This window comes from Atheta coriaria, unplaced genomic scaffold (assembly GCF_025399875.1).
Source record: "Atheta coriaria isolate IRGN ID8LTWV9N9 unplaced genomic scaffold, Caltech_Dcor_3.1 hic_scaffold_6_pilon, whole genome shotgun sequence".
Lineage (NCBI taxonomy): Eukaryota > Metazoa > Arthropoda > Insecta > Coleoptera > Staphylinidae > Dalotia > Dalotia coriaria.
Window position 1 is genome coordinate 6,163,944 of NW_027045448.1, and position 15,458 is coordinate 6,179,401.

General features: G+C 39.9%; 1 protein-coding gene across 3 annotated transcripts; it reads right to left on the reverse strand.

Annotated features, from left to right (window-relative positions):
* Positions 1-8,125: 8,125 nt before the first annotated feature.
* On the reverse strand, positions 8,126-14,740 carry LOC135793832 (zinc finger protein 502-like). Of its 3 annotated transcripts, none has more exons than XM_065304944.1 (3): positions 14,677-14,740; positions 10,816-11,871; positions 8,126-10,544 (listed from the first exon to the last, which is right to left on the reverse strand). In XM_065304944.1, exons 2-3 carry the CDS (start codon positions 11,819-11,821, stop codon positions 9,481-9,483), a joined length of 2,070 nt encoding a protein of 689 aa, XP_065161016.1. In that variant the 5' UTR covers positions 11,822-11,871; positions 14,677-14,740; the 3' UTR covers positions 8,126-9,480. The 3 variants fall into 3 exon arrangements, with proteins under 3 accessions (XP_065161016.1, XP_065161015.1, XP_065161014.1); XM_065304943.1 differs by lacking the exon at positions 14,677-14,740 and adding an exon at positions 13,509-14,145 and having other exon boundaries at positions 10,900-11,871; XM_065304942.1 differs by lacking the exon at positions 14,677-14,740 and adding an exon at positions 13,509-14,145.
* Positions 14,741-15,458: the final 718 nt, after the last annotated feature.

Here is a 15,458-nt window from a genome sequence, read left to right on the forward strand (position 1 = left end):
ATAACACCCGGACTATCCGACCTCAAAAACGGACTTGGTTGAACTGTCTGTAGAATCTACAGCGCGTTGTATATGTACAAACCTGCTTCGTATCGGGGTGCTGATGCAGCAAATGCACAAAGGAAGGTGACTTGTGAGTTGGTTATCAGTGCATTTGTTTAAATCCACACACTCAGCGATAAATACAAGTTTATATTATTACACCAAGTCAAAATCAATTTGTAATTCATAATAAATAATACTTAAAATATCTAATAGGTTTATTTTACTTTATAAAATAATATAATATTTAGCATTATGTTCAGCAACAGAAATTTTATAATTTGAAAAATTTTTAAAATTTCTCTCCTCAAATTAATATATAGATAGGATTATGCTATTCGAGCACAATAAAGTATAAACAAACTTGGTCCTGTTTTCAAGCATACAAATAAGCAATGAAATTATTTCATGTTTACTGGACTGGACTATACTATAGTATAGTATATATTTTAATCGGTTTACTCAGTTATAAGTCCTTTGAGAAGGACTGATGTTAAATAACATTACATAAATAATCAGCCAAATAAATACCAATTTTGTTAGCATTATAACTTAGAATAAATAAGAAATATCCAATTTCCGGTCCAATTACATCAATAACCAAACAACTAAGTAAAATATTTAAGTAAATTTCACTTTTACTTGCAGAATATATCATGTGTTCTCAACGCGTTGATTTAATGCACTTGTTGTCAAAATTATTCGGATTTTCGCCATATGATTTCAAATCAACTGCTACTGTACGAAATTCAAAATGGCATCGTTTGCATTTGTTTACTTTATTATTTATGTTTTGTATTTTATCGTTTTATAACCGAATTTACAAAGCAAGAAGTAAGTTTCTTGCAGAAAACCCAAATCGATCATTGACACTGAAAAATTATATATATTTTGCGAATTCAGCATTGACAACAATCATCATATGCACGCAAACCATCAAAAACTATACTGGACGTTACAAAATAGTCGCACTCATAAATAATCTTAACGCTACTCAAAGATCAAATAATCACAATAACAAAGTAAAAAATGTTGGAAAGTCTTTATTTCTGTTGATGATTGTTGTATTTTTATTTTACATTAATTATAAAGTGCATATAAGTTGGTACTCACGACTGAGCAACTTTGCAATCGAAACGTTTATTGAAATGGTTTCTTTTCTGGATGCGTTGGTATATTACGAACGGATGCAGCTACTGGAGGAAGGATACAAGCGACTTATTGAGGATATGGAAGAAAATCAATATTATTACGAACAAAATAACAAGAACACCGTAAGGCAAGTTACAAATATCAAAAGGCATCGTTTTTTGCGGTTAAGTGCATACGCCTACAAGTTAGATCGACATCATCGCATCAATGTGTCAGCTATAATAATTTTCGTCTTTTTATGGACCACATTCGATGCATATATGTTCTGTAAAGTTTGGATAGAGAATCCGAGTACAAAAGTGACAGATTTCTCTCGATGCCTGCCTGGGATGTTTTTACATGGCTTAAAACTGGCCATTTTAGTGGCGAAACCACCACAATGTAAATATCAAGCAGACAAATGTGCCGCCATCTTGGCAAGGCCGGAAAATTACGTTGTAAGTCTCTTTTGTATTCAACTATTCAAGCATGATATTTAAAGAGATATAGCTGTTCGCTTAGGAATTACATGCACTCAATATTATTAGAATATTGTAAATGCATAATTAAATTTCGTACGTCGTTGTTGAGTTTATTAATTAAGTCCTCACTTCTTGCATTTCTTGTGCGGATGTTAGCATATGCACAACGTCAACGCAGATAAAGCGGATTATTAGTTGATTAATTAATTACGCGCTTAATTAATTTAATAAACCCGTTTTCGTGTGCAGGTCGTCGGCGAACTGCGCTTCCCCGTCGATGTGCAGTTTTACAGTTACAACAAATGGTTCGTTATCGATTATCAGTTTTTTGCTTCGGTAAGTAGAAAAGAAAAAAGAAAAATAAACCTAAATAACAAGGTGCTTCGATATAGTAGACGTATGCACGCTAAGTTTTAGTAATCTGTATCAAGAAGCAACAAATTAACAGTGTGCTTATAGTTTAGGTAAATTATTGACAAATTGATGCACTTGCCTGATTTCTTAATTAATTTGTTTGTGCGTGAGATAAATAGTCTAGGAACAAATTTTCTTTTTTCTTTTATTTAAAACTAGATATAAGGGTAAAAATGCTGGTATCACCACCCTGAGGTGTCAGGAAGCAACATGTAATGCATCTTGGGTTGCATACAGTATTGCCTGAAAACACATACTAAATATTTAAATAGTATTTTCTCACTTTTTAGATGTTTGGAACGGTGATTACATACATGGCAATTTTGTATGAGTTCAGCAGCGATATAACTCCGAATAATTAATTATAATAGTTGTGAAGAAGAAAAACGTTTTGATCAATAGCACATAAAAAAATTCTGTCGCATTTATAGATTCCGATTTTATGATTTATATGAAGTTTATAATACATTACAATTCAATTTGCAAAGAAATAGAAACACAACATAAAAATAAAAACACAATGATTGATATGATATGCAATCATCAATCAATGTAGAAGAAATGTGAATATGCAATTGGTAATAAATATAAATAATAGCCGATTCCATAACAATATAAATTTACTTTTAGACAATTTAGAATTATGTTTAATTTTTGACACTAGAAGAAAACATGACTTTAATTTTATTTAAAAAATTCAACGAAGAAGATAAATTTATGTTTATTATTGTTCTATTCGTAATAAATATAACATACCACAATACGAATATTAAAATTATTAAGACAAAACTGTTGTGCATATTACAGGTGCTGCAGGTTCTTAATAAGCATGCAGTGCTAAACTCAGGAGGATGTTCTAAACGCCCATAAACCAACGTTAATTGTCACATCACTGTCAATGCACTCCATTAAAATCGTCTTAGGAATATTTTGGTGCTCGTAACCTACCTTTACGTCCACTACAATGCGAGTTCATTTAATATTAAACCATTACCAATAGTTTAAACACTTTAAACTCGCTACAAAGATGCAATATAAGGCATTAAAAGACCAAAACATGCATGTTGAAGTTTGAGTTCGTCGACAAAATTCATTCTCTCACGTATTAAGTTTTCTGTTTGTGGGTAATATTTGGTGCCATGTAGAAGGTTTTTCTTATTTCGAGGAAGTAGAGAAAATATAATCAAGCTAAGAGTCATAAATCTAGGTATAATAAAGGGCAGTGTAGACCGCTTAAATCAAATATGACAAGATGCTGAGTCTACAACTAGAGTAACTTTGACATACAGAGTTGTATGTAGTTAGTTCGTTTCGAGCCATCAAATCGAACAGACATACTTCCGAAAACTCTCATTTTTGAATATACGGCAATCGTTCACAATTAAACTTCGTAATTATTTAATAATATCACCACTACCTAAATCCATAATTCCAACAATGCAAAAACAACGTTATGTTGCCACAGGATAAATTTTAGTAGGATTTCACATAGGACAGTAAATTAACAAATACATTCATATTTATTTTTTAAATATGCGATATTACAAAGAGATTCAAAATCATCATATTCATCTCCACGTATTCATAATTTATCACCATCGCCACATGATCCACTTCGCCTTCACCGCGATCATCATCATCATCATCGTAATCAGCAATCATCCTCACAGCGTACGATCGCCGAAATCGTAATCTTACAAATCGATCGGAAATCATATCGCAAACAGTGTTTTCTTTTCGTGTTCAATTTTAAACAAATTACATTCAATCAAACATCGTAAATTAAGTAGTACACATTTTGTTTAAGGATATTTGAGCATTGAAAAACATCAATCAGATAACATGTCAAGTTTGAAGAAGTTAAAAATTTCGTTTCCGCCGTTTTAATTAAATTCAAGTGTATTATTTGTACTCTTGAGCAAACATACATGGAAAATATAAAATGACCCGCCTTCGAATTGTTAACGATAACATTTCCAGTTCGTAGACGGTCCTTGGTATTCGTATATTTGCATTTTATCAATTATAAAACTGTATTCATCTGTATGTATGTATGTAACGCACCTATTGTTAATTGTTATTCTTGTAATAATAAATATTGTATTTGAGCATTTAGTAACATTCGGTAGAGTTAATGGCAACGTGTTGAGGTTCACTGTTCTGTTGTATGTAGTAGTTAAATATGTAAAAGCTATTCTCTGTTTATTGTTTATTTGTAATTGGTTAGTTTTGTAACTCTGGTGGCAAACCGCACGAAACAAATGAGCGCGGTTTATGCAATAAGTTATAATAAAACAGATAGAAGAGAAGTTAAATGATAAGATAATAGTATTAGTGTTTTTTCAGTGAATTTACTTTTTTTGTTGCTTTCTTACCTTTCATCCAAAAATAAATTGTTTTACAATAGTTTCTTTTGATTTCTTTTTTAATAAGAATCTTGCCATTTTTCAAGTGTCTGAATTAAACAAATTGCATTATATTTATTATATTTAATTTTGTCTCATTCAGACACTCATTTTTACATTTTCGTTTCTCGTCTCGTTTGTTTGCTTATTTTCTTAGTTCCTAGAACAACAACCCTGTCAAAGTTATACGCCAGTCTTATTTATTTACATTTTATTTATTCCTTCGAACGGTTTTCCCACGTGTTCCGATTTGCGGTGCTCCGAGGTCCGTGTGTTCGTTTTCTTCACTTCTTCGATACCGACGCGCGAATTTTCCGGCTTTGCGCGTCCTCCCCAAGCGGCGAAAATGCCATGCGCATTTTTGCTTTCGCTCCTTTCGCAATTTTATGTTTTTATGTTTTACAAGCGCGAACAACAACAAATAGACGACACGGGGCGACAGCACCGACCGTATGACAACAACCCCTTTTCCGCTTTTCCTATTTCGTTCACACACACACACACGCTCAGCTCGCCTAGTTGGCGCTTGTCGGTGTTGTTTTTCATCGCGTTTTATTCGAGTTTCCCAGCACTTTTCTTTACATTTTCCCTGGCGCTCCTTTCGTTTTATGTCGGTGTTTTCTTTGCGTTTTTACGTCGAACCAATTTCCATCTGCGGAGAAACGCGCGCGCGGGAGCAAGAATAACAGAAACGCGGAAAATAGCGCAAAGGAAAACGGTGCCGCGCGCGTCTTGAAAAAACATTGTTGCAAGTTGTAAAAACACTTTTCCTCGCACCGCTCGCCACCGCCACTACCAGAAAAACAAGCGCTAGCGGTTTATTAGAACACAAACGAACATCGGAACAATCGCACGTCGTCGAATATATCACAAACAATCTTCCTTCGAATGTTCGAAAATGGCAAGAAAATGATAGGTTTCACAGCTGATCATAATTGCGACCGTCGTTAATCGTATGATTCGTATGAATTTTCGTATACACTCGTATACATTCGAAAGGTTTTTGTTTTTTTAGTTATGTTCGCCAAACTTACTGCCAAAATACGTGTTATGCATTGGAAACTAATTTTATAATATGGTATAAGTGAAGAACAACGGTTTATAACCTTAGATTATATTATTACCAATAAATTACGCAAAAATAAACATAAAATAAACAAAACTCATAATTTTACTCACTTTTACTTCACCTACACCGCTGAGTTAAGAATCTGTTCAATATTTACTCGCGTTCGCGCTATTTATTCATTTAATCAACTATTAATGTTTGTTCGTTTCGTATTCATCGTTAAAATATTGCAGAAACAACAATTGTAGAAAATCAAACGTCTTAAGATTCTATGGCACTTGTAGTTTGTTGCAATACGTTTATTATCTTGTATTGTGTAAAAATATGAGAGATTAATAAATTCGTTTACGCGCAGTCAAAGTATAACAAGATTTAAGAATAAGAATATGAATGAGAAGGTAAAATCCGAATGTTAATTTTAAATTTTCCATACTGAACTAAAGAGAAACGAAAAACTCACACAACTCGAAGCAATATCCGAACGCTTGCTTTGTCAATTTATCAATTTCCACATTTATACAGAGCGTTACAAGAACTACCATTAAAATTTGATTTTCCTAGTGACTTCTTGTAATGTCCTGCGTGTATAAATGAAACAATACGGATAACAACATGATAGAAAGCAATCTTTTATCTCTCCTTATCCGTACCTAAAACCTAACTCTATTCGTTTCTCACACTGTATATCAGCATCATTTTGCATTGCACACGTTTCATAATCACTTTGTCTTTGTGTCACGCATCATCATCGTATCTCTTGTTATTTTTGAACGTTTAAATCTCGTAATGTAAATCGTATATATTCGTATAATATATGCGACGAATTTGTTTATTTTAGGTATAGTAATTTTGTGTGTGTGAATGTGTGTGTACATGTATTTTTTGTAATCTTAAATGCGTGTGATCAATCGTTAGTTGTAGTTGTCAATTATAATTATCTTTAAATGTATGTATATGAATATAATATTATGTATATTATGTACATAGATATAGTAGAAATAATTGCAATTTGTTATTAATAATAAGTATTCTTTCACTTATTCACTTTATGTATACTTATAGCTTGCAGCTTATTCTTAGATTGTAAGTTATTTTAATGCTTAGATTTCCGTAGATTTTAATGATCGATGAAAAATGTTATGAGAACTGATCTTCTGCGAAGATTACCTGTTTCTCTGTGTTGGGTTGTCTAGGACAATTTATTCAAACATTTAGAAATCATATTTTGACATAGGAAGAGTCAAAGTGTCATAAACCAGATAAATTTCGAACAAAAAACGAGTTTAAAAGCATTTAGGCAGCAATTTTAATAAGAATTAAAAGTTTCTGTTTCAATTAATTTAAAATCTAATCTAAAATTTTAAATTTTAGTGTTTAAATGTTTTAATAACTAAAAAAAACATTGTTTTATTCTGGTTTAGACCCATATTCTTCATCCTTGCCAAATATCCAAAGAGTAAATACATATTCCTTAACCGCATTTTTTATTATAATTAAAAATAATTAAAGTTAAATGCTATCACGATTCGATAAGTCTTTTAGCTCCAATTTAATTGTTTTACTTCCAATTTTGAAATTTTATACAATTTTGATAAACAACTAAAGAAATAATTTAAAAACGTGTTAAATATCTTAAAAGTCGAAATTTATAGTTAAAAAAAAAACGGAAAATGTTAGTAAGACTGCTTTGGAGGGATTGCAAAGCTTACAAGTTTGTTTAATTATCAGTTTTCAGTAGCGAGTAGTCTCCCGATGGCGCTGTGGTTATTTCTATTTCTATCTTTAATCCATTGTTTCGTTTCCTATTTATGTATGTAACAAACAAATGACACACGCACAACGTCTGTCTTATTGTTTATGGCAATTGATTCTGTTTATGCTACCTCTTGTAAAATCTGTAAACTTGTCAACAAAATAGCCGGTATCGGTAATAGCGGAACAATTAAATCTGTATCTGTCATCTGGCAACTGTTTATTGTAAATATAAATTCAAGTATTGTAGTATTTGCATTTGTATCTGCTTCGTTACGTTAACTATTTATGCAGTTTATGGAAGACACTGTAATTGCTATTGCGGCGACGGCGGCAAATTGGCTATTTTTAAATTACTAACATGAAATTAAATTAAACCATCTATGTTGAAGACTTCACACTAGTACAAAATGTCTATTTTTGCACTAGTACACGAAAATTGCTTTTCTATGCTTTAACCATGTATATACAAACAAAATAAAAGTGTTTTTAATAATTCCCAGTTGGGAATTAGTTATTTTTTATTGCGAATTGTTGCAAAAATAAAAGTTTAAAACCACCGGAAGACTCTCTTGTTATTAGCTTGGTGAAGAATCAGTGATTATTTAGTTAAACATTAATAAGAAAATGGCGTCGTGATCAAAGATTTGCTCACTGCGTAACATTTATAGAAAAATAACGCTATCAATCGTTTGTTTCTGGTTTATCCGCAAAACAGTAACCATTTAAAATATTACCTTTTACGTCGTATAATTGCTGTGTGTGTGTATCGCTAAGAAATCGAAAAAAGTGCAGAAAAAGAAAATTAAAAAGAAAAACAAAACAAATAATATCGTTTCACACCATCATTAATTAACGGCTAAATATAGGTTTTACAAAAAAAGTTATCAAATAATAATCAAAAATCAATATGCATAATATGTATAGGGTAAATTTACAAGTACTATGTAAAAAAAACAGAGAGAAATCGAGACAATTAATAAGTTGCATTAAAAAATAAAAAATAAACTATGAGATAAAAATTAATTCAGACGTGTGTGTCTTATGTGCCTTACAGTCGTATTGGACTACATTCATAATTCTCGTAATTTACGTGTTTAAATATATTTATATATAATTTTTATATATAAATCGTCTTTCGTTTATGTATACGCTTTGGAAATTCACTCGTCTGTCGAAAAACCGAAAAAGTGTCACTTTATCCCCGCCTACACACGCAATAATCAACCGTTAAATATCCATTTACATTTATAAAAATTAATCGTATACGATTTATGTGTTCATATCTTGTCTGTTCGTGTAAAATACATTCAACGAGGGGCCGCGCGCAATTTTTAGACTTATTTCATAAGTTTGTTTTTGTTGTTTTGATTGTGTAACGTATCATCGTATTTAATTGCACAATAAGTAGTAATATATGTACTTTGTAAAATCGTATCGTTTGTTCAAAACAAAAATTTAAGTACCGTCTTGTACCTCTCCCCAAGTTCAATTGAAAAACATTTGAGCTGCATATCATGAGATCATTTTCGCGCGTCGAATTTAGTGAGGTTATGAGAGATTACTTTTTGGGGGTTAAATTTAATTTAAAATTTCCATTTGTTTTAAGGTGAATTCCACACCCGGGGGGCCTGCATCCCGTATTAAAACTTACTCGATTATTACAAATATTACATTTAAGAGATCACATTTTGGGCATATTATTCATCATGTATTCATCTCGTACAACCGCGTTAAAAACTAAAAACAATAAAATCGTATTCGTTAAAAAACGTTTAAAAATCCACTAATCTAGAACGTGTGCGCAAATCAAAGTTTTGCAAACTCTTTGCTCGCGTTCGATAATGTGTAAAAATAGTATTGCGTTGCTTTCCGGGGGCTAATTAATCAAAAAAAAACAAACAAATATCGGCCGTCAAGTAAATAAAAGATAACACAGAATAAAGATTCGCCATTGTTTTCTATGCTAGCGAGCTTTTCTTGATTTGTGACTGTTTTTATCATTCTTTCATCCCCTTTGTCGACGATAGTGTTTTTTGTTTGTTCGTTATTATTTACCTTTCATTTTTATGTGTTTTGTTTGCGTTTCTTTTGTTTCCCCTCGTTTCTTTTGTTTCGAATCTTTCGTTATGTTGTGTTGCTTCGTCTAATCGATGTGTTGTCGTCAACCACCACCGGCAGTCGGTCACTGCGCAGGCAGAGCCCCATTCGGTGGCTTGAACTCTGGCGTACCGGAAGGGAACTGCGCCAGACTCGTCGGAGGATTGAAACCAGGTGCGTAGCACTGCGGGAAGTACAATTCTGGTTTGATGACGGCGCTTGGTGTGAGTGCCCCACGTCCGATATTCAATGCACCACCTAAAGTACCGCCAACGCTCGCGCCATTGCCTGTAGGGACGTTATTGTTACCACCACCATTGCCACCACCGGGCGTCGAACTGTTGTTATTCACGTTCAGTTTGGACTCGGCGGACTCGCGTCTCGACTTGGACGTGTGCGGGTTCATGTGATTATCGATGTGTTTCTTCACCTCCGGTTCGGTGGCGAACCTCCTGCGGCAATTGGGCATCGGACAACAAAACGGTCGATCCCCCTGATGCGTCCTGGTATGCTGGTCTAGAATAGCTTTCTGTCTGAAGTCCTTACCGCACTGCTGGCATTTATACGGTTTCTCGCCTGTGTGGATGCGCAGATGTTGGTTGAGGATCGTCCTCTGCCTGAAATTCCTACCACAGTACACACAACCATAGGGTTTCTCATTCGTGTGGATACGCAGATGCTGCGTGAGGTGCGACTGCTGTCGGAAACGCTTGCCGCACTCAGGGCAAGGGTACGGACGCGACTCGATATGTATGCAGCCATGCTGTAGGAGCGTCGACTTTTGTTTGAACTCCTTTTGACAGATGGGACAACGCACGTACAGCGGCATGCCGGCGGAGCGGCCGTGTTGTATCACGTCCGGAAGTCCTTTGCCATTGCCCTGTTGTTGCTTCAGATAGTGAAGGGCGCCGAAATTGGGCGATGTGCCGAAGACGGAATGGCTCATGCCTTTCTGGTCTTTGAAGTACGACGGGTACTGAAGGTTGCCGGTGACGCTGTTCGGTGAAAAGCAGCCGCGGTCCGTTTGCGAGTCGCCGTCTCCGTACGTCGACGCCACTTCTTCCTTACCTTCATCAGGCGGGAAGGGAACATCCTGCGGCCACAGCGTTGGGTGAATACCATTTTTAAACACCAGGTGAGGGCTTACATCTGTAGAAACAACAAAACAAAGAATATACCGTTAGTAATATAACAAATAACGTGTTGGTTAGTTGCTTGTGGGAGTAAATATCATGCATGGTCTTAGTTTAGGTTACGACCAAACTCTAACCGCCCGTTCGGCACAAACCCTAAACGCCAGGAATCAACTTTAAAACAGTAAAAGTGAAATTTCGTAAAAATTTTGCGGGCTGAAGGTAAGAGTGGCCGCCCTTTTTTCTCGGATTGAAAAAAAAGAGTAGCGAAGTTAGGGGGCGCTCGCCTTGGTGTGTGCGGACGTGCTGGTTGAGGATGGCCTTCTGTCGGAAGTGCTTCCCGCACTCCGGACACTCGTACGGCTTCTCACCGGAGTGAATGCGCAAGTGTTGGTTGAGAATGGCGCGCTGGCGAAAGGTCCGCTCGCAGTAGACGCACGCATAGGGCTTCTCGTTGGCGTGAATTCTCAGATGCTGCGTGAGATGTGATTGCTGACGGAAGCGTTTACCGCACTCGGGACAGCCGTAGGGACGGCTGTCGGTATGAATACGCTCATGCTGCAGCAGAGTACTCTTCTGCTTGAAGTCTTTCCCGCAGGTGAGACATTTAAACAGCCTCAGCTCATTGCCCAATCCTTTAGAAGAGTTCTTCATGCCGTTTTGCTGTTGTTGTTGCTGCTGTTGTATAACGTCCGGAAGGGATGCTGCTGCCGCAGCAGCGGCCGCAGCGGACCGGATGTCTTGCATGTTATTGTACTGATCCAACTGCGGCCCGTCGGAACCGAGGGACGTGAGTGCCATAACTCCGGGTTGTTTAAGATAGTGTAACGCTGAGAAGCTACCGGCGCCGAGCATGTGTGGCGGCATGGGAGGCGGTGCGCTTGGCGGTGGAGGTGCACGAGCATACTGTTGATAACTCTGTTGGTTAATATCGGAAGGTGGGAAACATTGGGACGCCGGCCGGGTGTCCATATCCATTGACGGTTGATCATTGGGGAGATCATCATCTCGGCTCTCTGCTTGTGTAGCGGGATAAGGAGATGGCGCCGGTGAGGGTAAGCTTTGGTCACGTGGTGCAACTGTATCGGCTTCAACACCCAGGGGAACATTGGCGGGATTCAGGGATTGTTGTGGACTGGCCGCGCCGGAAGCTGTCTGCTGTTGCGGAGGTGCTTGCTGCGCTTGTTGCTGTTGTTGTTGCTGCTGTTGCTGTTGTGCGGCGGCTTGTTGCTGTTGCTGCTGTTGGTGGGCGGCAAGATTGGTGGCGTAGCTCTCCTGCGAGCCCCACTGCATCTGCGTGCGATCAATGCCGTCTTTGTAGAGAACGTACGGTGCGCTCGAATCTGGAAATGTTTTATTTTTAGGAGACGCGTGCATTTTATCGCCGATGTGTAAAAATATTTCAGGAAGTCAAAGTCGAATCTCGACTTTTTGTGTGTTTGCAAGTTAAAGTTTATCATCATCATTATATTATCATTGCTGCATTAAAATTTCAAAAAGGTCAGGATTTTATCGGAGAATTACTGTGTAAATTTGCGATATCTACATGAAAAACGCACTTGTTTTGGTTTGATTTTAATTCGAAAGTGTTCATCATTTCTACGGTAGCATTTCATGTAAACTGGGTTGCCTAGAATTTTGAACAACAGAAGTTTGGTTATAATCGAATCATAAAACAATCCGGTAGTTGGAAATAAAAGGAATGTGCACCGCAATGAAAACGAAATGAACCCGAAAACAAAAACCAGTTTTATTTCATCTCGGGCAGCGAGACGCAGGCTCCGAAAGTAAAAGTAAGTTTTGTTGAGTTAGGTTATTATTGGAATGCCCGGCGCACGAAAGAATTCTATCAATCACGTGCGTTGGCCGGCCGCTGGCGCGCGCGGAGGGCGCATCGTTTTGCCGCGGCTGCATTGTGTGAGCATGCATATGCGGCGCGCGATTAAACCATGAATAACCAGTTTTCGAGTGTGTGCCAGCGTTCGGCAGGTCCGACCGCGCACCGTCTGGGCCGGTCTGGGCCATCCGCGCCACACATGCATGGTGCGGTTGTATGTGGGATCGAGCGCGACGGAGCGACGGATAAAAAATATATATTGTGGAAGATTAGTAGACGCAAGGTCAAGGTTTAGTCATCGCGGCCAGACTGCAGCGGCCGGCGGCGTTGGTGCTGGTCCAGGTTCGGCGAGTCGTCGCGTCGCCGCGTCGCGTTTGGACCGCGGAGCGAATCTCGTCGCCGGGTTCGTGCCCGACTGCCCGCGCCCAACACTGAGACTCAAGGTTCTTTTGCCCCGTCGAGCCAACCGCGAGAAGAACCTACTGAACTCGCTTTTACACCCATTAACAAAACAATTCGAGAAAACGGCACAGCGCGGCTGGTATCGCGCGCGCACACATTTGACTCATTAACAAAATGTGCTAAATTCGCTCAATTTTCGATCGAATTTTGTGCACAAAATAATTTAATTATATTCATGCTGAGTTTCAGCATAATAATGAAATGTAAAATAATTTCGTTGCAGGCGATAAAAAATGTAATGCAAATTTGCAAATCGCATGTGCATGCAAGCCCCTCCCCCGTCTTGAGTTTTGGGGGCGAATTTTTGCGCTATCTACCCCGAGATCTACATCGAAAAATTGCACGTCAGCGCGCGGCCAGCAAAACAACACGATTGCGAGACTCCGGCGGCGATCGGGCGCGAAGCTAGGAAAAACAACATCGAGCGAACAAACGCCCGTCGGAAAAACTGCAGGAAGACAAGTGAGCGCGCGCCAAACGAGAGAAAAAAAGCAGCAGCGAACGCTCCGGGAAATTTATTATCGAACCACCGCGCGCGCTCTTTCTTTTTTCATTTCTTTGTTCTCAAACATGTGAAAATAAATTGGTCGCGCAAAATTCGACGTGTTTCTTCATCGACTTGTTTTCCTTCTTGGGGTGGTCGTTGTGTATGCAGGAAATGTTCAGCACAAAGACGTTTACCTTGGGAAATGCAGTACATGATCTGTCTGGGCACCTTGAGGCCGGCGGCCAGACATGCGGCGAACGACGCCGAAAAGTTGATCGCCATGACTGGTAGGGCGCGCGTGAATGAAGCAGCGGGGGTGGCGGCGGCGGCGACGGCGGCGACGACCGCGTGGCCCACGCGCTCCTGTTGCGTGCGGGTGCGTCGGTGCGTACGCGCGGCGGCGTCACTTCACGCACCACATGGCACTGCCTTACACACTCACACACCGTACACTGTCCTGCCTCAACGCACTGCGCGAGGACTCGTCCGCACTCGGCACACGCAACTCCATTTAGTTGCAACCGCACAACTTCACGCCAAACACTTTTGAAATAGTTTCACTCCGAAATGATGCAAGTCGGTGCAAAGAAGTGTACGAACTGTTCTTTGTTTCTGAATCGTAGGGGGTGGTAGTTGGTGTGTGGTTTAGTACGAGTTTTTCCCGCGTGCTTGGGTGGTTTTCCGTTCGGCCCGCGCGCGCCGGTGCGCTTCTTGCGTGTGTGGTGTGTTCCCGCTTCCAGGCTGCTGGCTGGTGGTGGCTCAGGCTCGCTGCACGACTGGCTCGCGACGCGGCGACCGCGACATGATCCGTCCGTCCGTCCGATTCGGCGGCCCGCGAGACTCTCTCTCGGTCCTCTCCGGCGCGGCGCGAGATGAACGACGGCGTGGAACGAAGAAGAGGAAGCGGGGCGGCGGGGCGGCGCGGCAGCAGCAGCAGCCCGCGACGGACGCGATGCACATGCAGTGGGAAGTGAGAGCGCGCGCCCGGCCCCGGCTGCACCCGAATCAATATCACACGTTATCACAAAAAACCTTCCGCTATCCGAACTATACAACCCACCCCCGCCTTCGCCGCCGCCGTCTCACTCGCGCACACACTTTGACCGCCTCCTTTTTCCGTCTGCGCAGACTGTGGTGCACTCGACGCGCGACTTTCGAGTTGAAAGGACCGAATGCAGCTAGCTTCTCCTTGTCTTACATGATCGCCACCACCGCCGCTGCCGCCGTCGCCGCCGTCGGAGTAACGCAATGCCGGCTGCCGTTAGGCTGCTGACCTACGCACTACTTGCAACGAAACTTTGACACAATTTCCACCCTCAACATCAGAAGCAAATAAGATACAAAACGACCGCGTCCGCTTACTCTCGCCGCCGCCGAGACATTGAGATTGAACCGGGAAACGTGCCGCCGCCAGCGAGCCGCACCGTGCCGGCTCAACTTCGCCTCTAATTCGATTTCCCTTCTAATTGTTCTCACTTTTACTTGATCCTCAACACTTTTCTCAAAAGTCACATCAAAACCAACAAACTTTCAAATATTTTATTTTTTGATATTTGACATGAAGGGAAAAAATCGTTAATAATGTCATTTCATTGAAGAACGCGTCAGCGCTGCGCTTTCACATATAAACGACATGAACGACACAATTGGCGTTCTTTTTCTCTTGTAAGCTTTTTAGCCAGCAAGGCTAGACATGGAAGTCTTGAAGATGCGAGAGAGTGCAGCCCGCCGCTTCGAAAATCCAATCGCGACGTGCAATCTCCGCGACCTTCTCAAGGGTTTCGAGTTCCTCCGCAAGCCGGCGCGCAGCATAACCCTTCCTCGGCCCCCTTCCCGCACCGCACCGCCGCGCGAACTTTACCAGACTATGCTGCCGCTGTGCACTGGCTGCACACTCCCCCGCACGTCGCCAGACGGGTACCCTAAAGTCCAAACAATAACAACCCGACCGCGACCATGCGTTCGGTTGCGTCGTTGCTCATTTGCCTGACGCTCGATGCGCATTTCTGGATTTTTCGTCACGTAAACAATGCCAGCCGCGCGTTATTCGATACGCATTTAAGGTTCACCGAGTGGATTGAACCGGCACTAAAATGTAACTTAAATCTGGCTAATAATCGGCAAAAAGTTATCATCACTATTTT